Source organism: Nesoenas mayeri (assembly GCF_963082525.1).
Source record: "Nesoenas mayeri genome assembly, chromosome: Z".
Lineage (NCBI taxonomy): Eukaryota > Metazoa > Chordata > Aves > Columbiformes > Columbidae > Nesoenas > Nesoenas mayeri.
The window spans coordinates 64,565,797-64,588,065 of NC_137542.1; the positions used below are offsets into that span (position 1 = coordinate 64,565,797).

The window sequence follows — 22,269 nt, forward strand, 5'->3', positions numbered from 1 at the left end:
TGGTTTGTAAGTACTTAAATCACCTATCTTGTATGTAGTACTTCATTAGCAGGTTGGAAACTACATCAGAATATTAAGACGTTGTAGTGATCTGTCTGGATGAATGTACATGAACAAAAACATTGGAAGAAATGCAGCTATACAGTAATGTACCTAGAGGAAAGAAATTATTATTTTTCTAATAAAGACAAGGTGTAATTAAATACTTTTCCCCACAAATTTCAATTGCTTTTTTCAAAGACAGCGGTGAAGTGTCATCTGTTCAATGATATTATAAAGTAATAACAGCTCAAAATTACTTCAAGTACATTTCTGTAGTCATAGCAAGGCACTTAAAAACCCCCACAATATTGTTACTAGTATATTTTTCTAGTACTGAAGCAAGTCTTTTTCTGATTCTTGCAAAATATGCTGTGGAAAATGAGATTTAAATAATTAATAATGGAATAATGAAAGTCAATTATTTTTACTTCTTTAAAACAACTTACTCTTGCTAGTCAATAGGAACTGCTATATGACAAAAGAAGTTAGTAACCGAAATGTTACTGGGATAAAAATGGGAATTAATGGATGAAATTGTTCTATGCAATGGCTTGTTCTTGATAAATTTGGCTTAAGATGCTTTTTATTTCTTCAGTAGGTCTGTCTTCCACTGTAAGTATGGAAATTTGTATATTCAAGTGCTTTGAAAGTTTGTTCTGTGCTTTACCTCTGTCTGCAACTGACAGCTTAGATAATGTATTGGACCATAAAAACCAGCAAAACGTGTTACCACCCTGTACACCAGAGTAAATAAGACTTCAAGTTATTTGTCCTAATATCAACAGTGTTTATGCAACTTCTTTCTCCCTTTCTTTCTATGAGACCAGCTTAGTATTACTTCCCCTTAAACACCAAATTGTGAGTACTATGTGTTTATACTCAAAGAAAAGGGGAATAATGATGGTGAGAAGAGATGGAAATACAGGAGAAGCAGTGGCATATATGCAAGTCTTCTGAACATACACAAGATGCAATCTGTACCACTGGCAACCCATTTTTTGCTGCTCTGCAGGTGTACGGTAGCTCTTCATGTGGCTGTATTTGTGGTTTAGTATTATTTCTTCTTTTAAAAGAAGCTCCACAGTTTGGGGAAATTATAAAAAAAAGAAAGAAAGAAAAAAAAAAAAAGAGGGCTATCCCTACATAATCATAATGGAAGACAGATGGCAAAGCCCTGTGAGGTCAGTGAATGACAAAGTACACCAGACTACAGCAACAACCTCTGTCAGATAAAATCCTCCCTGATTTTGTTTGAATGACGACCACAACTTTGCAGCCTTTGCAGGAACAGAAGAGGTCTTCCCTTCCCTTTCTGTGTGAAACCAGTCATTCTTACAAGCAAATCTGTGCTTTCACAATGCCCTTCACTGAATTCTTATCAGGGCTAGAGACCTTTCCTTTACACCATGAGTTCTTTCCTCCACAGAGGCTTTAAGGATGAGATAAATGACTCCCTGTGTTTTTCTGCTTGGGAAGAACGTTGCCCCTGCAGAGGCTGCAAGAGCTGTGATATCATCTGGGCCTCAGAGAAAGGCAGCTGGGCAGAGGACAACTATTGGTACTTTACAAAATGCTATGTAAATTACTACTCTGAGCAGCTGTACATAGATTCATTTTTTTCCTGGAGTTGTACATGGTCAAAACAAAGACCCTTAAAATGTTGGTCTAGAATTATCTATTGTTGAGCCTACGTCAGCACAGGACTTTTTCTTTTTTTTTTTTTCTTTTCTTCCATGTGGTTCTTCTACTTGCCTCTTTCTACTTTATGTCAATTGTCAGTGTGTAAATATACAAATATTAGACATATTTTCCTTTGAATAACTGCTTATCTCCAAACAGTATTAATGTAATAATTTCTTAACTAGCCTAAACTTTATTTCAGAGTCTCTAACTGATTTCAGGGGCTTCACTATTTTTACTTTTACAGTTAATCAATAACAATATTTTGATATTGCACTGTTAACAGAATCTCTCAGAGGAAATCCATTGAGAAGGTGGTGAACTAGTAAACAGGTACAGTATGAGAAGATGTGTAAACAGTCATTAGGTCGTAAAGGCTAAAATTACTGCCTTTTTACTATAACATTATTTCTGTGCAAGAAAACAAGGAAAAAAAAAAAAAAAAGAGTTCAACTTGCCTCCATTTTCAGACTTTTCCGAAATGCTAGATATTTTCCAATATGCTTTCATCTGGTCTGCATTCCTGTAAGAGAGGAGCAGGTTAATTATAAGGACCAATTTTTAGAATATTATTTCCCTAGATTTATGGCAGTATGTTACAGATATCTCTAAACAGAGATTTATAAAAATACTTGATCATTCTAAGGTAAGTTTGTGGAAAACTATGCAAAGCAAACAGGAAAAGAGAAGGGTGTGTCAGCATTGCCCCAGAGCAGCAGAGCTCAGATGTACACATCACCTTTTAATGCAGTTGACACTGTCCTGTGCCCCGGCTATGACTCCACAATTCAAACCCCTCTAAGTCTGAAAGAGCAATGACAGTCCAGACGTCCTGGAAGGAGTTTGAAAGCTTTGTCTTTATGCTTCATGACGACGGTATGGGGAAGAATTGCTCTCGCCTATGTGAGACTCCTAACAGCATAAATTTTATTCCATTTCTATTCTAATAAATCTATTTGGTTTAAGTGACACAGAGTTTAAGCTAACTTCTGATGCTCTGAAGAGGCAGAAAAGGGCAACAAGCATCAGAGGCTCTAAGCTGTCAGGGCATTTTAACTCCTGGAGCACTTTGCAGCAGTTCTATCCAAAAAAACTCAACAACATAAAGCTGTGAGTGGCATGAAGTGCTGATAGGTTTGGAATTGCTTTTAGCAGTGCTGTTGCAGGAGTAAAATGCTCACAGTAGTAGCACAGGTGGTAGCAGTTGCTTGCAGGAGGGTCAAGTTATAAAACATATATTTGAAAAAACCAAACCAAAACCAAACAAAACCCCACTACACAATGCAGTAGACCAAACAGGTAGCACAACACAAATACTAGAGCTGTAGCTCAAGTTCCTTAATCTGATGAATCTGTCAGGAAACTGTTGCTAAGATTTGACTGTTCCAAGCTAACACTAAGTGCTCTGGGCAGGCATTCCTACTCTCATTGAGGTTTCCTTACAGACGGGTTTGTGTAAGGAGCCTGAGCAAGTAGTCTGGGCTCACCAGATGTTCTAGTCATGTTGTGCAGGCAGGATGCTGAACCTGCCCTTGCTCAGATTAAGCTGAAGGTGATTTCATTAAAAGTATTGCTCCCTTGATGTATCAAGTCAAGAACTATTCAGTCTTGCCAGGATTTTTTCCACTTAAAATTATACTGTATTTCTACTTTGTCCAATTAACGCATTTAAATGTATTGCCTCCAGAAACATCAGAATCTATCTGACAAATGCATCAGGTTTATTTATGTTCTGAACCTTGCTTTATAAGGTAAAGTGATCTATAAGTAACAACGTTAACAAAGCCTGACTTCCTTCAACCTGGTATTCTTCACTCTATTTGCATTAAAAAGACCCTCTTGGAAATACACAGTCCAGGAATTATGTTACAGCTGGGGAAGTACCGACGGGCTGCCAAACCATAGGTGCGGTGGTTGAATTCTGCTCATCTTTTGCTCCAGGGATGTGCTGTTCTGCCCAGTCCCACTACCATCTGCTTGTTTTCACAAACTTGTAGAAACATAATTACGTGAGATCTGTGTCTCACTTTCAAGTGCTACTGTAAATGTAGGCTTAGAAGGTGGTGGCAGGCAGCTGCTAGTAAGATAATAATCTGCATGATGCCTGAGTGAGAGACAATGCTACTTGGCTTATGAAGAGCTCCTCCGTTAGTAAGGATTGTTTTAAAACCATTTCAATTAGAAGCTAATATTTAAGCTTGAACAATCAAGAAATCTTTTTAAGAACTGCATTTCTTCTACTCTACATCATCTGTATATATGGATATATTTATACACACACACACAAAATGTTTTTTAACCATTAAGAGATTTTGATTTCAAATTACTGTATTAAAAATGTCTATCATGTCTATTGGCCAAAATAAAGCAAACTTGGAAATTTCATAATGTATGATTACACAATTGGAATAGGTGCATATTGTGTCATTGTAGTTTATGTGAATTGGCTGCATATGATCTGTTTTGGACCATAAAACATCCTAAGCAACTGATACTATGCTGTGCTGGTTTAACTGAAAATAGGTTAATTTTCTTCATGCAGTTAGAAACCTTTCTTTTCCATAGCTAGCATGCTCATTATTTGGACTTAGTTTGAGAACAAGAGATAACACCCCAGCACAGAGTTAACATTTTTAATTGCTCTGGTCTGAGAGCCAAGCACATTCTAAGTGCCTTGCTTACAGGTGTGAGACAGCGAGGCAGAGATGGGGTCTGTCTTGACTGACATCCAGATTGATCAATGAGAGTATTCCATTCCATTAGCATCATGCTAATTATTTAAGGAGAGTTGCTCTTCCGGGTAGCCCCCCATTTTTTTGCTGCTTCTTCTGATCTCTCTGTTTTTTCTCTCTCTCTGGGGGTAACCAGGAAGTTTGGTTGGGACATTTAGCCCAGCCTTTTGCCATTTTGAGGAGGCCTCTGGGCTTTTCTGCCTTTTTCTTCTCTTTTCTCACTTAGATCAGCTGCTGGGACTCGGCTGTTTCCTAGGACTGGCTGCTTGTAAGGAATTGCCTTGAGTATATTTTATTTCTATTTTATATATATATATTTACTAGTAGTGTATTAGTATTTTATTATTTTATTAAACTGTGTTTATCTCAATCCAAGTTTCTCCCTCCCCTTTTGATTCTCTCTCATGTTGGGGGTGGGGGAAGGGGTGAGTGAGCGGCTATCGTGGTTGTATTGCTAGCTTGGATTTAACCACAACATATGCATTTTATCAAGACAAAAAATTAACTATTTCTTTCAGTGACATTTTTCAGACTGTCTTATGACACCAAGGAATACACTGAAATTAATCTGAAATAATAAAAAGAAAACTATAAATATTACCATTTTGCAGGTGGAAGTGATTGCATGTTTGTTACTCCTCCATCTACTGGTACCACAACCTGGACATTAGACAGTGTACTAGGCACATTCATAGACTCTGGGTTGTACTTATAATCCACTCTCACATCAGTAGTGCTAGCATTACATTTCCAGTAAGTTGCAAGATTCAAGGGAGTGGACTGGATGCCATTTGAAGATACCTGTAAAAGAATAAATAATTGAAAGTAGGTTAACTAAAATGTCAGGCTAGGAAAGCTAAAGCCCTGATAGAATTAAGTCTGGCCATGGATGTCAAGGATAACAAGAAAAGCTTCTATAGGTATGTCAGTGATAAAAGGAAAACTAGGGAAAACGTGGACCCTCTCCAGAAAGAAACAGGAGACCTAGTTATCCGAAACATGGGGAAGACTGAGGTACACAACAACTTCTTTGCCTCAGTCTTCACCAGCAAGTGCTCTGGACACACCACCCAGGTTGCAGAAGTCAAAGGCAGGGACTGGGAGGATGAAGGACCACCTGCTGTAGGAGAAGATCAGGTTTGAGACCATCTAAGGAACCTGAGGGTGCACAAATCCATGGGACCTGATGAGACACATTTGTGAGTTGTAAGGGTGATGGCAGATGACTTGCTAAGCAACCATTCGTCATGTTTAAGAAGTCATGGCAGTCCGGTGAAGTTCCCACTGACTGGAAAATGGGAAAAGGGGAAAAAGAAAGACCCAGGAAACTACAGGCCAATCAGTCTAACAGTTGTGCCTGGCAAGATCATGGAGCAGATCCTCCTGAAAACTATGCTAAGGCACATGGAAAATAAGGAAGTGACTGGTGACAGCCACTGTGGCTTCGTTAAGGGCAAATCATGCCTGACAAATTTGGTGGCTTTCTATGACAGCACTACGACCTTGGTGGATAAGGGAATAGCAATTGAAGTCATCTACCTGAAATTATGCAAAGCATTTAACACTGTCCTGCATGACATCCTTGTCTCTAAGTTGGAGAGACATGGATTTGAATGATGGACCATTTGTTGGATAAGGAATTGGCCGGATGGTCGCATGCAAAGAGTTGTGGTTAACAGCTCAATTTCTAAGTGGAGACCAGTGATGAGTGCCATTCTGCAGGGGTTGGTATTGGGACCAGTATTATTTAACGTCTTTGTTAGTGAAATGGGCAGTGGAATTGAGTGAACCTCAGCAAGTCTGTCTATGACACTGAGCTGTGTGCTCACATCAACATGCTGGGGAGAAGGGATGGCATCTAGAAAGACCTTGACAGGCTGGAGAGGTGGGTCTCTGCAGACCTCATGAAGTTCAACATGGCCAAGTGCAAGGTCCTGCATGTGCGTCAGGGCAATTCTAAGCACAAATACAGGCTGGACAGAGGATGTATTGATAACAGCCCTGAGGAGAAGGACTTGAGAGTGTTGGTTGATGAGAAGCTTAATGTGAGCCGGCAATGTGTGCTCACAGCCCAGAAAGCCAGTTGTATCCTGGGCTGCATCAAAAGCAGCGTGTCCTGCAGGTCAAGGGAGGTGATTGTGCCCCTCTGCTCTGCTTTGGTGAGACCCCACCTGGAGTCCTGTATCCAGCTCTGAAGCCCTCAGTAAAGACAAGGAAGTTGGAGAGGGGCCAGAGGAGGCCACAAAAATGATCAGTGGGCTGGAAACACCTTTCTTATGAGGACGGGCTGAGAGAGTTGGGGTTGTTCAGCCTGGAGAAAGCTCATGGGAGACCTTATAGCAGCCTTTGAGTACCTAAAGGGGATCTACAAGAAAGCTGGAGAGTCAAAATTGCTTTGTTTTAGTCTTGATTTCTGCTTCACACAAGACACATGCTTGTGGCAAAATGACTTCATCCTTAGTAGTTGTGTGCCATACCAGTTCAGTTGCCCAAGCAGCCAGCAGCAGAGAGTAATAACTGTCATTGTGGGACAGGCAGGCAGCTACACAGTTCTTACCTGTTCAAAGCATTATTTTCCTGCTGTGGGAGGGCTGGATGCTACCACTTCTGTAGTCAAGCTTGTGCTACTGCCTTGCTGCATCTCTACCACCTTCTTAGCCTACTTGAGGAACCTTCTATATCCATGTGCCCCCTCTCTCACCTTTCCTTGGTAGCTGAGAACCTTTTCTATCTGCCAGGGTTTCTGTATGCCAATGCCTCATTTTTCCCCAGCAGTAAAGATCTTACATGGATATTATTCTTCCACAGTACTATTTTTGCAATCCAAATAAATGTGTTGTTCCTTCCATCTTTCTCAAGAACTTTGTGTACATAACATGTTTTTTATAGATTCAGTATGCCAAGATTTTAAACTATATTGGGAGGATGTGGAAAGTACAATGATATTAATAGCTGGACTGAGAGGTTCGGTTGTTTTTTTGATGTACACTGTTGTCTCAGATGTTAAACCATCTCAATGCAGGCCTAGTAAATCCCTGTTCTCTCTTTGAGCTGAGTCTACCTTGAATTTTCATAAAGGTTTTTTATTGACAGCCAGAATATCTTCTCACAGATTCACACAATAGTTGCAGCAGGAAGGGACCTCTGGAGATCATCTGTTCCAAGTCCCCTGGGGCCACTTTGAGTCAGCTGCCCAGGACCATGTCAAGATGGCTTTTGAATATCTTCAAGGATAGAGACTCCACAACCTCTCTGGGCAGCCTGTTCCACTGCTCCATCTCCCTTGCAGGAAAAAGGTGTTTCCTCATGCTCAGAGGGAACCCTCTGCATTTTAGTTTGTGCCAAATACCTCTGGTCCTCACACTGGCTGCCACTGGAAAGAGCCTGGCCATGTCTTCTATGTACCCTTCCTTTAAGTATTTGTATCTTTCAACAAGATCCTCCTGAAGCCTTCCCTCCTCCAGGCTGAACTGTCCCAGCTCTCTCAGCCTTTCCAGTTGCTTCAGCGTCTTTGTGGCCCTTTATTGGACTCTCTTCAGTATCATCCAGGTCTCTCTTACAATGGGCTACTGGACCCAGTACTTCAGGTATGGCCTCACCAGTGCTAAGTAGAGAGGAAGGATCACCTCCCTTGACCTACTAGCAATACTTTGCCTAATGTAGCCCAAGATATCACTTGCTGCCTTTGCGGCAAGGGCACATTGTTGGCTCGTGTTCAAAATCTGTGACCCCCAGGACACTCACACCCTTTCCTGCCAAGCTGATTTCCAGCTAGGTGGCCCCCAGCAAATATCAGAATTACCCTCTGGTCTATCCACAGAGTGTTCCCAGTTTGGTGTCATCAGCAAACTTGCTGAGGGTACATTCTGCTCCACCATCCAGATCATTAATGAAGATGTTAAACAGGACTATAAACTCAGTATTGATGCCTGGGGTACACTGCTAGTTACTGGCCTCCAACTAGACTTCATGCCACTGATACCTCTGGGCCTGGTCATTCAGCCAGTTTTCAATCCACCTCAGTGCCTGCTCATGCAGCCTATACTTCCCTAGCGTTTCTATGAGGATGCTATGAAGGAGAGTAGCAAAAGCCTTCCTGAAGTCTAAGTAGACAATAGCCACTGCTCCCTCCTCTTCCACCAGGGCAGTAATTTAATCACAGAATTTTATCAAGTTGGTCAAACATGACTTTCCCTTGGTAAATCCATGCTCACTACTCCTGATGACCTTCTTGTCCTTCGTGTACTTGTACATGGTTTCCAGAATGACGTTTCATTATATTGCAAGAAGCGAGAACATCATAGATTCTCACATATTACAATTTATCAACTACAGCAATGCAAAACTTATGCAATTACAAAATCAAAGACAGTATAACTACCAACTCAAACAAACCCTCATCAAAACCTCTAAATTCAAGGAAAATTTGGTTTTGCTAGCAAATACCTAAAGAAGCAGTGTTTGAAACTTGCACACATGAATTGAAGTGTGAGCAAGCTGTAACAGGTCATGAATCCAAGGAAATGACCTGAAGCATAGCAGGAATGTACTAAGCCTGGGCAGAGCCTGTGTGTTGTAAACACTGACACACCCAGAATTCATCTAGATGAAGGATGGCAGTTCATCTGCATGCTAGCAGCCAAAGAACAACCAATTTTAATTTCTGTGTAGATACCAAATCTCCAGACTTCCTTAACAAGTTCCAAAGGGAAAAAAGAGTTTACCTGATACTTTAAAACATCCACGTTGTAATAGGATGCAGATGGATTCTGCTCTGATAATTTCTTGAGGTAGACAGTTATAGCTTGCATGTTCATCCAAAAATCCTTAGTACTGGAATCACTCTGTGACTGATCACTATAAAGAAAAAGCAAGGTAGGAGTCAGAAGGCAATACTTAGTTTTATTATTTTGGAAGTCTAAAAATTGCAACTCAACCTTTCCCCTTCTTCACTACTTCAAGAAAGAATTTGTTCTAACACTTTACAAGACATGACTGTGTCTTCCTAAATATTAAGACAAATTAACTGCTTGTTGTATCTGGTAAAAATTCTTCCATGTTGTGGAGCAGTGAGTTTCTCCACTGATGATTTCAATCACAAGATTGAGTTAATGCTGAATTTTATACTTTACAGTCAATAAAACAGAATTTTAATATGATTAGGTGCTGTGACAATGTACGAGAGGTGCGGATGAAAGTGGTATTTGAGAAGGAATGTTACCCAGATTGGAATAAATCCTAAAATCACAGTTAGGTTTGGTTATGACATAGCTTCACTAATGCACTGAATTAAGATTTTGGCTATATGTGTTACTATACTTTCATATATTTGTGGAGAGGGTGAACTTCCAAAATTTTTTCAACTAAAAGTAATTTTCAAATTCTTTTAAAGAATTGTTTCTCAGATACATATAATTGCATTCAATCTTAGTGACAATTTATTATATCACTTCTATATGCAAGTAAGAGCACACAAGACTGCTGAACCAAAATCCTGTTTGGGAGCTACTGGAACGTGGTGCTCTGCAGATCAAGAATATTTCAGCTTTGGTTGTATCAGGTTTACTTTGACTAAGGCTGAAGAAGAAAACTGATTCAAAAGTGAAATTCAAATAATTTAAGAATCAAACACCTCCTCTGAATGTCTGTGGATACAGTGAAGAAATTCAAATGTCACCACAAATATGACTCTCATTAAAAACTTTAATCTCTATAAATACCGAGCAAATTATACCTTTCGCAGTATATGATGAAAAGTCAAATTATTAACATACGGGTTTAACTTCGTAAATATCTATTGCACGCATTCTTTCTAATTAAAAGTGAAGTATCACGGCACTCAGACAAGAATACTTGACATTTGCACTTTTTTGCAAAATAGACTTTTTCAGTATAATTCACTCTGTCAGATACAGCCTTGCTAACATTTCAGTTATAAACTGTCATTTCAAAAAGTTATTAAATTTGATTTTGCATGAATCACTCATTAACTATGAATGATCAAAATGAAATTAAATACAAAAGAATGGATGCATGTAGTTTGATTCTTTATTTCAGTAACTGAAAAAAATGTAGAATCTAAAAGCATTAACTAGTTTTCAAATATTTTCTCCAATAAAATAAATAGAAACTGCTCAGTTGAAACAGACCTCTGCTAATTATGCTTTTATCTATCTAAGATCTCCAAATGCTGTGATTTCAACAATTATCCTACTCAACCAGCAGCCTTTTTTTCTCAAGAATTATCCCAAGCACGCTGCTACACATCTGAGAGATACAGTTATATAGTGGATCTCATCTACTGCAGAAACGATACAGCTTAAAAACACACTACTGAGTGACAAATGAGATCGGATGCAGCTCCTACTACTTGTTTTCCATTTAAGGCTATTGTCTCATCATGTAATCTTACCATTGTTACTACTTTATAAAGAAATAATTTATCAAATGTGCGTAAAAACACAGCTATGTTTACAAACTATTTTTGATGGCTCCCGTTATATTCAGCACAAGTTTCAAGCCCAGGAGTTACTGAGATTTTTTAATGGTGACAGTGGAGAGATCTGAGCTGAACAAGATTAATTAAGGAAATTAAGTTATCTATAGGCAAATCAGCAAGACTGTAGAGAATTCTGATTTACATACACAACCCACATTTTACAAATCATGTAGTTCACTATGATATGAAAAAAAAAATACAAAACCTGTATACAAGTTGTGCATTTGGAAGAATCTGCTCTAGTTTGCTTGTGTTTTTTACCCTGAAGCAGAGCACAGCTGGAGATGGGTTGCTGGTGAAGACTTTAATAATCCCACTGGGGAATGATACTGTCATATCACCAGTAATCTTCACAATACATCTAGAAGAAAATGAAAACATCCGTTTAATTGCAACTCATTCACTGCCTAGTTTTAATACTAAAACTAAAGACACAAAATCAACTTCAAATAAGGGTAATATGGCACTGTGACAATGTACAATCACTTTCAACTCAGAAGTCAGATGAAATAAGTAAAGAAAATGTTTAGCTGATTAAGCATACAGTAGTCTTGGTGGATAATTTTCAGACTCTGAAAAGATGACACAGCTGTGCTTAGGCAAGGCCTAAGTAGCATAGCAAGGGATGTGACAGAGGAAATGAGGTGCTTTAACTGCCCAAATTTACATGCAGCACCTACCTGGCTGACAAAAATCCTTCTCAAGTATTCTCACTGAAGGCATTTTTGTAAAGCAGGGATATATGAACTCTTAGCAGGATGCAAGCCAATACAGAGCAATAAGCCACTGTTGTTACTGAGACCAGGGAAAAAGTACCCTTTGAATCCCCCTTCTAATGCATATCCACATTTTCCCCCCAAATATTAAAAGTAAAACCAGTGTGTTTTCTTACTGTAACTTATTACATTCAAAACAATTCACTATTTAACTAACTTTGTGGGATCTGCTCCTTTAAAGTAGGCGTTAACGGATTCAGTAAGGGCTACTGCAACAGGCAGGGTGTCCTGGTTTCCAAGGCTGACAGGGCTGGGGCCACGTGAAACACCTAGAATACATACAGTGTATAGGTTTAATTTTCAAAAAGCTTAGCAACAGATTTCAGAAGAGGTTACCACCATCAAGTTCACAGTAGAGCCTGAAACATTACTTGAAAAGTGTGTAGAAAAATATGAACATAGTACAGTACAATCGGACCATCAAAACACTGCTTAGCAGCCTAAGAAAACAGGACTATCAGTATGACATCATGTAAATGGACAGACACAAGGAAATACACATGAGAGAGGAACACTGCATTAAAATGGCTACAGATGGAAGTCAACAGATCCAAAGGAAATTAGACATTGACTAGAATACTTAGAAAAAAAAAATTCCTACTGTATGCTTATTATATGGAAGAATGTATGATAAAATGGCCACAGAAATGCAAAGAATTCACTTACAGTATGCATGAACTTAAATGCAAATATATTGATATTGCCCCATACAAACAAACTGTTGAACATTCTTTTAGTTATTTCAGCCAACAAAGATTACAATTCCCAAGCAGAAATGCCTGTAGATGCCTTCACGGATGCCCGTGCCAACACAACACAGTTTCAATGTATAACTATAAAAATCAAGCCAGATATTATGCTACAGCTTTTGAAATGTGTGTGTACAGTTGACGAAACCAATTGTCATGGGATTTTATTTTTCACCAATTTTCTATTTGTGTGCTGAATATAAAAGCCAATACTGGAAGTTGCACCCTTTTATTAGTGCAGCAGCACAGTGGAGAGCATCTTACTAAGTTTTTGTACCACTAATGAAATGGCCTGTATCACACAGTATTCTCTGTCACAATGGAGACAGGATCTTTCTTGTTTCATCAACAATTTTTCTTTCACACCATAAAGCAGAAACAAAATGCTTCCCTGTAATATTGCTCATGGAAAACTAATCCTATTTACTCTAGAACAGTGGCTGTGCCTTCTGAGTTTTTTCAGAAGGAAAAAGATAGTTGGGACCAGCTCTACACAGATCTAATACAAGATATTAGACCTCAACTTCAGAGATAAGTGAAAGAAGTAGTAACAACAAGAGAATACAAGACAGGAGTTGGTCTAATTATTCTACCTCATGCCTCACTCTCCATCTTGATTTCTTGCCTAAGGTGGTAAAATGTACGGAATACTTCCCAGCACCATGAAAAAAAATCTTAGGGCAACATTTAGGCCTCTTTAGATCAGAAGTGATACTCCAGTCACAAGTGTTCAAAACCAAAAAATCTTAGATGAATAAAATATTATTATGCTACTTATAAAACACCGCTTAATCTAATTTTTCAAGATTAACAGTAGTTTGTGGTGGTTTGTTTTGTTTTTTGTTGTTTTGTTTGTTGCTTGTTTGTTTTTAATTCTTTCAGACAACACATGTGTCACATTTGCAAAGTTTTCTTTCTCTCCCTGAAAACTACCGATAAAAGCTGTGATTCTCAATACTCTCAGGAATTGAGAAATCATTATTTCAAGAAGCAGACGTGCAATAAAGAGTGAACAACAACAAGAAATTCTGTTTGCTGAAATACAGCATTCCAGTATTCCAGCATTCTCCACCAAAGCAAAATATGCACTACTCCTCTCTGTTGAGGCTCTACCTGGAGTACGGTCCTCAGCACAAGACATGGGCCTGCTGGAGGGGGTCCATAGGAGGCCCCACAAATGATCAGAGGAATAGAACAGCTCTGCTGTAAGGACAGGCTGAGAGAGTTGGGGTTGTTCAGCCTGGAGAAGAGAAGGCTCCGGGGAAACCTTGTTGTGGCCTTTCAGTACTTAAAGGGGGCTTATAGGGGGACAGAATTTTTAGCAAGGCCTGTTGCAATAAGACAAGGGGTAATGATTTTGAACTAGAAGAGGGGAGATTCAGACTAGACATGAGGAAGAAAATTTTTACAATGAGGGTGGTGAAACACCGTCACAAATTGCCCAGAGAGGTGGTAGATGCCCCATCCCTGGAAACATCCCAGGGCAGGCTGGACAGGGCTCTGAGCAACCTGATCTAGTTGAAGATGGCCCTGCTCATTGTAGGGGGTTGGACTAGACGACCTTTGAAGGTCCCTTCCAACCCAAACCATTCAATGGTTCTACAAATGGGTGTGGCACTACAGTTGTTGGTGTGTTTTCTGTCTTATTTCCCAATCTACTAAGGAACAACAAACAACTGCAGAGCAGAGGGAAGGCGATTTCCCCGTATTAATTATGGCAAGTTGTTTACAGATTATTTTAAAATCTTTTACTTAGAATGGCCTCATGTATATTTTTATGCTGATATTTCAAAATCATGCAGAGTAAAGCAAGTAAATAAATGACAGTCCTACTGGTAAAAGACAAACATTGATTTCTTGACTAAAGGGTGAAATTAATTAGAATAATAAAATTATGTTTACTTTTTGGGGGGGAACACCAATGTGAATATATTTATGTACATACATTCCTCTGAGATGTATTTGAGAGACTACAAATGAGATAGCTGGTGTCTTATTTGCTCTGCCCTCACTGTTCATCGCCCTTTGATTCACAAAAATCTATGCATTCTCCTAAAAACCAGTAAGTTGAAACAAACGTAACTGCTTAACCTAACTCCAGAAGTCATTGTTTTGTTGCCTGGCTGCTGAAAATACAATGCAATGCGCCCTCAGCAAAGGCACCTTTGATGCCCTGGCACCTGCCTCAGCCTGACCACCATTAACAGCCCCTGAGGAGGGCTGACACAAAAGCTAGTGACACAACTGTGCCAACAGTTGCACTGACACACTCAAGGCGGTTGCCAAGCTGCCAAATAAAATACTGCATCACTGGTCATAAAAAGGGCAAACGAATAAGCCTGATCAAACAGTTTTGTTACTTCAGTTTAGGAACAAAGATTCAGGCAATTTTAATATTGACTAAATGGCTGTCATGAAAATAAAATTTATTTCTAAAAAAGATTACTTTTATTATGTGTAACTTCAAATATCAGTATTGTATGTAAATATAGGATATTTTTACCTGCTTGTCTTGTAAGAATAAGGATTGTCAAAGTAAAAATACATTCATTTCACTTGAAAGAAAGTAGTAATGACAAATCAAAGAAGCGAGACCAAGTTTCAGCTTGTTTGGGGGTAGGAGGGATAGACAGAAGATTACATTATATAAAAGTAACTACATCAAGTGTTGGTGATTTCAACAACATATAACTTGTTAAGCAGTTGAGCTTTCAAGCCTCTTGTACCTGCCAGATACTAGAAATAGCTGGAGAATCTTGTTTCAAAAGAAATTAAATTTTATTAGGTGTAGTGTATTAGAATGATTAGTTAACATGTAAATCTGCTTTGAGTACAATACCTGGTGGTGTCTCACAAAGCTTTTCAATTGTAGGAAGATTTCCAATCAAAAGATCATCCTCTATTACATTTAAATGAAACAAAACATTGCAAGAAAACAAAATATTTCAAGCAAAAACAGATGTTAAATATATATATATATCTATAAAAATACTTTGCAAATTAAAATAAGTCTAAAGCATAAAAGAAACTTTCAATTATGCATACCATAAAGTTCACTTGGAAGAAGATAGAGTCAACTATCCATTACTCAGAACAAATGGGATAAGGGAAACTGGATTGTGCAAAAGTCAGGAGAATACAGGCAGTAGTCCAGAGTATATCCTCATGTCCAGAAGTCATTCAGCTGTCTGCACTGCCCTTTCAAGCTCTTCAGGACTATTTAATTCATACAGTCAGTGCAGATGGAACTGACCTCCTTTATTTTTGGTAGGCTAGGTTAATAACCATCTCAAACCTGTGTCAGCACACGCCTCCTTACCTCCTCCCTCACCTCACAATTTCACTCTGTCGCTGTCTCCAACAACACACACACTCAGAGCTGGGGGTATTGATGCCGCTGCCACCAACTTTTGGTTCTTTGGCACCAGTGCTGAGGCCCAAGAAAGTGAGCCTGGATGGACTTTGGCAAGCAAAATATCAGTTACCTTCCTGTGATGCTTTTCAGTATTTGGGAAACTGCTGGACAGTGAACTGCGGCAGCTAAGGCTGGACAGACCTTATTAGCTTTGGTCCTGCACAAGGACCAAAGAGCTGCACTGCTTTCAGTGCAGAACTCCACTGGAAACTGCGCAGATGCTCCCCCAAGTTGCTAAGCCTGGGCGAGGAATCCTTGGCGTCAGTAACATTCACAAATAACTGACTGTTAACTCAAGAACCTGATTTAACTTGGGACTCAAGTGGTAATAGTGTTCAGAAATGCTTAAATTCTGCTAACGGAACAAGTTAAAATGTCTTTAAAAACCTCCAAACCAACCAACCAAAACCTTGAAATAAGTGTCCTTTTAATTTGTTATAACCAAATATCAAAACTGAAGGACAAGGACTTTCCTTTAAAAACTATGCCAAGATCTGAAATTTGTGGCAACACATCAAGACTGCTCTTCATCTTCATTTGTTTATTTTGCTTTTAGTAAAAACCTCTGTTTATCTTATATACTTCACTAGCTTGAAAAAAATGCTCTAGTTTCTTTTTTTTTTTTTTTTGAAACTGCAATTATAGGATAACAAACAAAATAAAAAGAACATAAAATAATCCAATTTTGTGAACATTTATATTCATTCAAATTTATCTGTATCCAAAAATATTTCTGCACATATACAATAACATCTTCTGAACAAAAATGTGATAACTCATTGTGTTGATGAATGTATATACAAGCAAATAAAATATGAATTCATGGAATAATAATTTTTAAAAATATTTCCCTAAAGACCATATGGTAATTTGATCTACGGTCTAATCTAATCAAATCCACTGTCCTGTGTCTCGGTGTCATTTAGAAGCAGGTATTGCAAAGGATGTTTGAAGTACCTAGACTAGACTTACCATAGAACAACTAACGTCAATGACTGATTTTCCTAGCAGGTGGAACCTAGTGGCAGAATTATGCTATTTCTAAAATACGTTAAAATAGTTAATTTAACTTACCAACTGTAGGTGTGTTTGCTGCACTAAGGGAAGCAGAAGAAGATATTGAGGAAATGCTCTCTGCACGTGCCAAGGGAGCTGCAGGTGGTGGACTCGAGTTAGAGGTCAATGGAGGGCTGAATGGCCTAGGCTGAACAAAAGAGATTACAAGAGCATTACACAAAATGGTTTTAAGAAGATGAAAAAAATGTAAATAAAAGAGTTCTTAATTTCATGCCTAAATAAATTTTATAGTGTTTCTCAACATAGTTCCTTTAATACTACCCTATTTTTAGTGTAAAACACAGAATCCACATTTCCCATTGAAATCACTTACACTACTTCATAGTGCATCATTATTAATTTTTTTGCCTGGGTAGTTAAGTCTAATGTATTTGACTATGTGGCAGCCTGTCAATAATTGTGCTATAACACAGTAGCAGAACCTACATTTACAGCCCTGTGTACGTGTGCAGCAAACGTGGATTACAAAGCCAAAGCAGAGCTACTAAGAAACTGGAAGTGGAGTCCAGCAGCGTGCAACTAAAACAGTTGGCACTGGAGCATGAGAGAGCGAGCGAGAGAGCGAGAGAAAGAGCGAGAGAGTGAGAGAAAGAGCGAGAGAAATAGCGAGAGAAAGGGAAAGAAAGAGAAAGAGAAAGAAAGAGAAAGGGAAAGAAAGAGAAAGAGAAAGAGAAAGAAAGAGAAAGAGAAAGAAAGAGAAAGAGAAAGAAAGAGAAAGAGAAAGAAAGAGAAAGAAAGAGAAAGAGAAAGAAAGAGAAAGAGAGAGAGACTGGCTGAAGAACCTGTGTCTTAGGCCTGCTCAGCCTGAAGGATAGAAGCCTAAGGAGGGACTGCCTAGCAGTCTTTCACTAGCTAAAAGGAGGTACAAAGAAGGCAGAGTCAGGCTTTTCTCAGGGACGTAAGATCCCTCTCAGCCAGGCAGCTTTCCAGCCACTCTTCCCTGAGCCTGTAGCACTGCCTGGGATTTTTATGACCAAAGTGCAGGACTTGGCACTTGGCCTTATTAAACCTCATACAATTGGCCTCAACCCAATGATCCAGCTGGTCCAGATCCCTCTGTATGGCCTTCCTACCCTCCAGCAGATCAACACTCCCACCCAAGTTGGTGTCATCTGCAAACTTACTGAGGGTGCACTCAATCCCCTCGTGCAGATAATTGATAAAGAGATTAAACAGAACTGGCCCCAAGACTGAGCCCTGGGGAACACCACTCATGACTGGTCACCAACGGGATTTGGCTACCTTCACCACAACCTCTTTGGGCCCATCCAACCAGCCAGTTCTTCAACCAGAAAATCGTACACCCACCCAGGCCATGAGCTGCCAGCTTCTCCAGGAGAATGTTGTGGGATACAGTGTCAAAAGACAGATTATGGGAACTGTAAAAGGAGTTAATATGTAGCAAAGCCAACTGGCAATCTTCTACTTGTATCCAGATAATAGCCAATTTCTAAACCAACAGTTTTAAATGAATGTAGCTTTGTGCAGAATCATACATCATAGCAGAACAGTACCAGCTAAGTTCTCTCTTTAACTATAATAACATGAATGATAGATTCCCTGGTCTAAGAGCAATTACTACAAGTTTATATTTGAATGAGAAAAGCATCCAGAAAGGAAACGCTTTCTGACCTTACAGAAATGCAGTACAGTTTAAAAATGTTCCAGATTTGTCAAAGCATAGGACCAGAATTCTGTCCAGAACAACAATATGGTGGAAATATCTTGCTACTTTGAAGAAGATCTTACCACAACAACATTTTTCCGAGTCAGTAAGTCAGATGAAACCCAAAGAATCCTAACATTCACAGAGGAGATTAAGCATGGCTGGGTCTGATATGCTGTCTGGGTATTTGCATTCTTTGCCACATTCCTTATTGGCAGGTGGACCTGTACTGCAGGCAGCGAGCAGAGGTGCAGGCAGCATGCAGCCTCTCATTAACCCAAAGGGCAGCTGCTGCAATCTGCCACCTCCCTGCTCCACCAACCAGCACCAAGGGCAGGGAGAAGTCACAGCAGGGCTACTTGTGTTGACACGTGACTGATAAAGATCTACTTAATACCATTCATACTCCAAAGCTTTGGTGATATCCCTAAATCAATGGAGCTTTGTTAATAACTTCACTACCCTTTCATATTGTAAAAAGTTCAATCTCATGAACATGCTATCCTTTCCTTATCAAATTATGGGCTTGTTCAATTAAAAACATTCAGCTGACATAAAAAATATGATCTGGCCCTTTGTAGTTCTGTTAAGAATTATTTTGTTATAGTAATACAGTTATCATGAACAACTTCCATGCATATCTGGCAATGGTGAAAGTCCGCTTATGCGATTTCTTGAACATTGGCTGGAAGGTAACTCTGCTGTAACAGTGTAAATTAACGGTGTATCTGAAAGCCAGTTACAATGAAGAATTTTTAAAAACAATCAATACATACTATTTCATTAATCCCACTAAGTTTCCCGGTAGACAGCTTTGGTCTTGAAGCAGGTCTTGGAGGGGGTACAATGGTGCCTACAGAAAGAGGAGTTGTGGGCCTTGCTGAAAGAAAGCAAATGTAAGGAAATAAATATTAGAAAGGTCACATTGAACACAAATACATACACACTTGAATAGATAATTGGAAGTTATGTTTCTATCAAAAATTCCTGTTTTACAAGCTTCATTTTGTAAGATTTACCACTAATCATAAAAAAATAGGGCCATGTGATACCCTGAAAAGTGACTCTAAAAGTGGCATCATGGGTTTTCTCATTGCTTTCAAATGATTTTATACCAACTATCCTTGGAGGTTTGTATGTAAAAAGATTATTTTACCTGAGTTTCCTTTTGTGTATAATTTATATGGATCCAGAATTTAGGTCAGTCTTTCATGTCGCACCACAAATTCAGTGGAAATGCATATTTAGTCCTGGCTCACACTGACATAACCCTGCTTACACCAAATTTTCCCTACTGAAATCCCATTGACTTCAATAGGTATATACCAGTGTAGCAGATAAATTACTCTGTTGACTGTAAGAACACACTAACTCCTTATTGTCACTTAGCCAAGCTATCGGCAGTAAAGAGCAACTGAAAAAATACTGACCCCATGTCCTCCTAAACCCATCAGAAACAAGTAACACATGGTGGTGGCAGTACAAAGATGCCACTTTTATGAAGTCACTTTTCTAAATAAATGAATAAAACTGTCTTTCAAAATAAATGTTAGATGCCATTCATTGAGCATGTCAGATCTAAAATAAACTTAAAAAACCCCTGAAATCCTAGTATATTACTATGTTGTTGCAGCACATCCTATTACTTCTCTCAAATTATTCTGGATGGTTCTTTTTTTTCTAATTAAATCACTTATTTAGTTATATAAATGTTATTTATATAATGTTATTTAAAACGCAGCTTTTAAGTATGGAGTTTTCTCAGGCATTCAGCATAACGCTTCTGTCCTCTAAATACAGGAGTTTCATCACTGACTCGAAAGAAAGAAATTAGGCTAATACTGACCACATCCACAATAAGGGTTGCAAAGTCAAATGTGCCTAGAAAAATTAACTTCTAAAATATCAGTCATTCCTTTAAAATTCTTATTATGCTCCAAAATGACAGTTCTTGCTAAACACTGAGTAGTCTGCTACAGTACCACAGGTATTCAATGAGTCATGGCACACCTGCACAAATGCACTTTTCCTTTGCCCTCATAATATGTAGCACTACCATGATATCATCCATGCTTCAAAGGACTGGGTGTTAAAAAGGAACAGTTATAAATTCAGTTTATTTAATTTTATTTAATTTGAAAATATCTATACAAAGCTGTTTAGGAATGGAATTGTTTTTGCAAATTCAATCACTTAATCGTTGAGATCTTACTGCTGTCTGACATCCTACAAAAATACACTCCTATTTACAAAAGAGCAAAGCTCTCCATAGTTAAGAGAAAGCAATGCCTTTAATTTGGAATTTCCTTCTTATTTCAAGCTGAATATTTACTTCATTGTCCTAACTTTCAAGGAAGCAATTTAGTACATTCTAAGATGAATTAATTTTAGTGTCACGTGAGCGATAATAACAAAAAGAAAAATGAGTCAAAAGCTTGCTTTTAGGAGACAGTTATTAGCAAAGAGCAGTACATAATGCATGCTTGCCATACCCTTATTTGTATGAGCACAAGAAGACACTAAGCTATAATCCAGTAGTGCTGAAGATGATGCGGAAGAAATTTCAGCAGCAGTGACAGTTTCTTCAATGAATAATTGTTCATGGCATATAGTATTATTGAAAAGGTCACTTTGATCCTCAGAAGCATAGCTGTTGGAAGAATTCCCAAGCAAAGTAGAAGAGGCAAGGCAGGCATTTTCAGTTTTAAAATGCAATCTTGGGGGCTCCTTCTTGTCTGTGCTTGTATGTCTAATCGTAAGAAGTTCATCAGCAAAGGAAATCCACTGACTCTGAGACCATGAAACACAGGATAAAGTACTGGTGCTCCCTGATGGTGCTGCTGTAACAGCAGATTTGCACAAAGTGCTAAGAGTAAAGTCTGGTGAGGATGGGCTTGTAGACCCAGAATCAGCCTGGTGTCCAAGCAAAGAGTGAGATATTCTACACCCCGGCATATCAATGGTAGATGAGGAGGAGCTCCTATTGTGCTCTTTTAGTATGGCTGGAGGAAAAGGGAAGAATTGAAACTGGACCAACACTGAAAAGATAAAAAGTTCAATATCCCCAAAAGTATTCAATATCTACTACATGAGGATTACCAACCAGCATGAAAAGTAACTGCTCTACAAGGTTAAAAACCCCACCACTTACAAATAAAAACGCCAACCGCATATCACATGTACTTCATTCATACTGTTACTTTCAATTTTTTAAGCCAAAAAGTCATGTTCTGTCTTTCTTTCCACTACTTGTCATGACTTCCCTTATTCCTTTAACTTCCTCTCTGTCGTGGTTTAACTTCCTTTCATCTTTGTCTTTCCCTTCTTGTGTCCTACTGGAATTTTGTTTCCTCTCTATAGCTTTCTACTTTTAATTTATTTCAAAGCTATTTAATCAAACCTATCCTATCCTGTTTCTTCCAAACATTTTTATACTCTTATCCTTAACATTTGCTATGAGAAGGCCCAACATAAATGGCTGTTCATGGAATGAATAAAGACAATGCAGTCACACGATCCTGTCTGACATTATTCTGTCTGTATCAACCCATATCTAGTAACTGTCACCCATCCTAGTTTATTTTCTCTCATCCTATAGTCTTCAAGGTGCTAGAAAACAGGAGTTTTCCAAAA

General features: G+C 38.7%; 1 protein-coding gene across 1 annotated transcript in view; it reads right to left on the bottom strand.

Annotated features, from left to right (window-relative positions):
- FCHO2 (FCH and mu domain containing endocytic adaptor 2) overlaps positions 1–22,269 on the bottom strand; it is a 95,415-nt gene that overhangs the window by 3,725 nt on the left and 69,421 nt on the right. The window contains exons 17-23 of the mRNA XM_080361999.1: positions 19,413–19,516; positions 16,968–17,097; positions 11,887–11,998; positions 11,159–11,314; positions 9,179–9,311; positions 5,056–5,255; positions 2,181–2,245 (exon numbers count right to left, since the gene is read on the bottom strand). Of these exons, the coding sequence (XP_080218125.1) occupies positions 2,181–2,245; positions 5,056–5,255; positions 9,179–9,311; positions 11,159–11,314; positions 11,887–11,998; positions 16,968–17,097; positions 19,413–19,516 (900 nt within the window). The remainder of the gene's footprint in view (positions 1–2,180; positions 2,246–5,055; positions 5,256–9,178; positions 9,312–11,158; positions 11,315–11,886; positions 11,999–16,967; positions 17,098–19,412; positions 19,517–22,269) is intronic.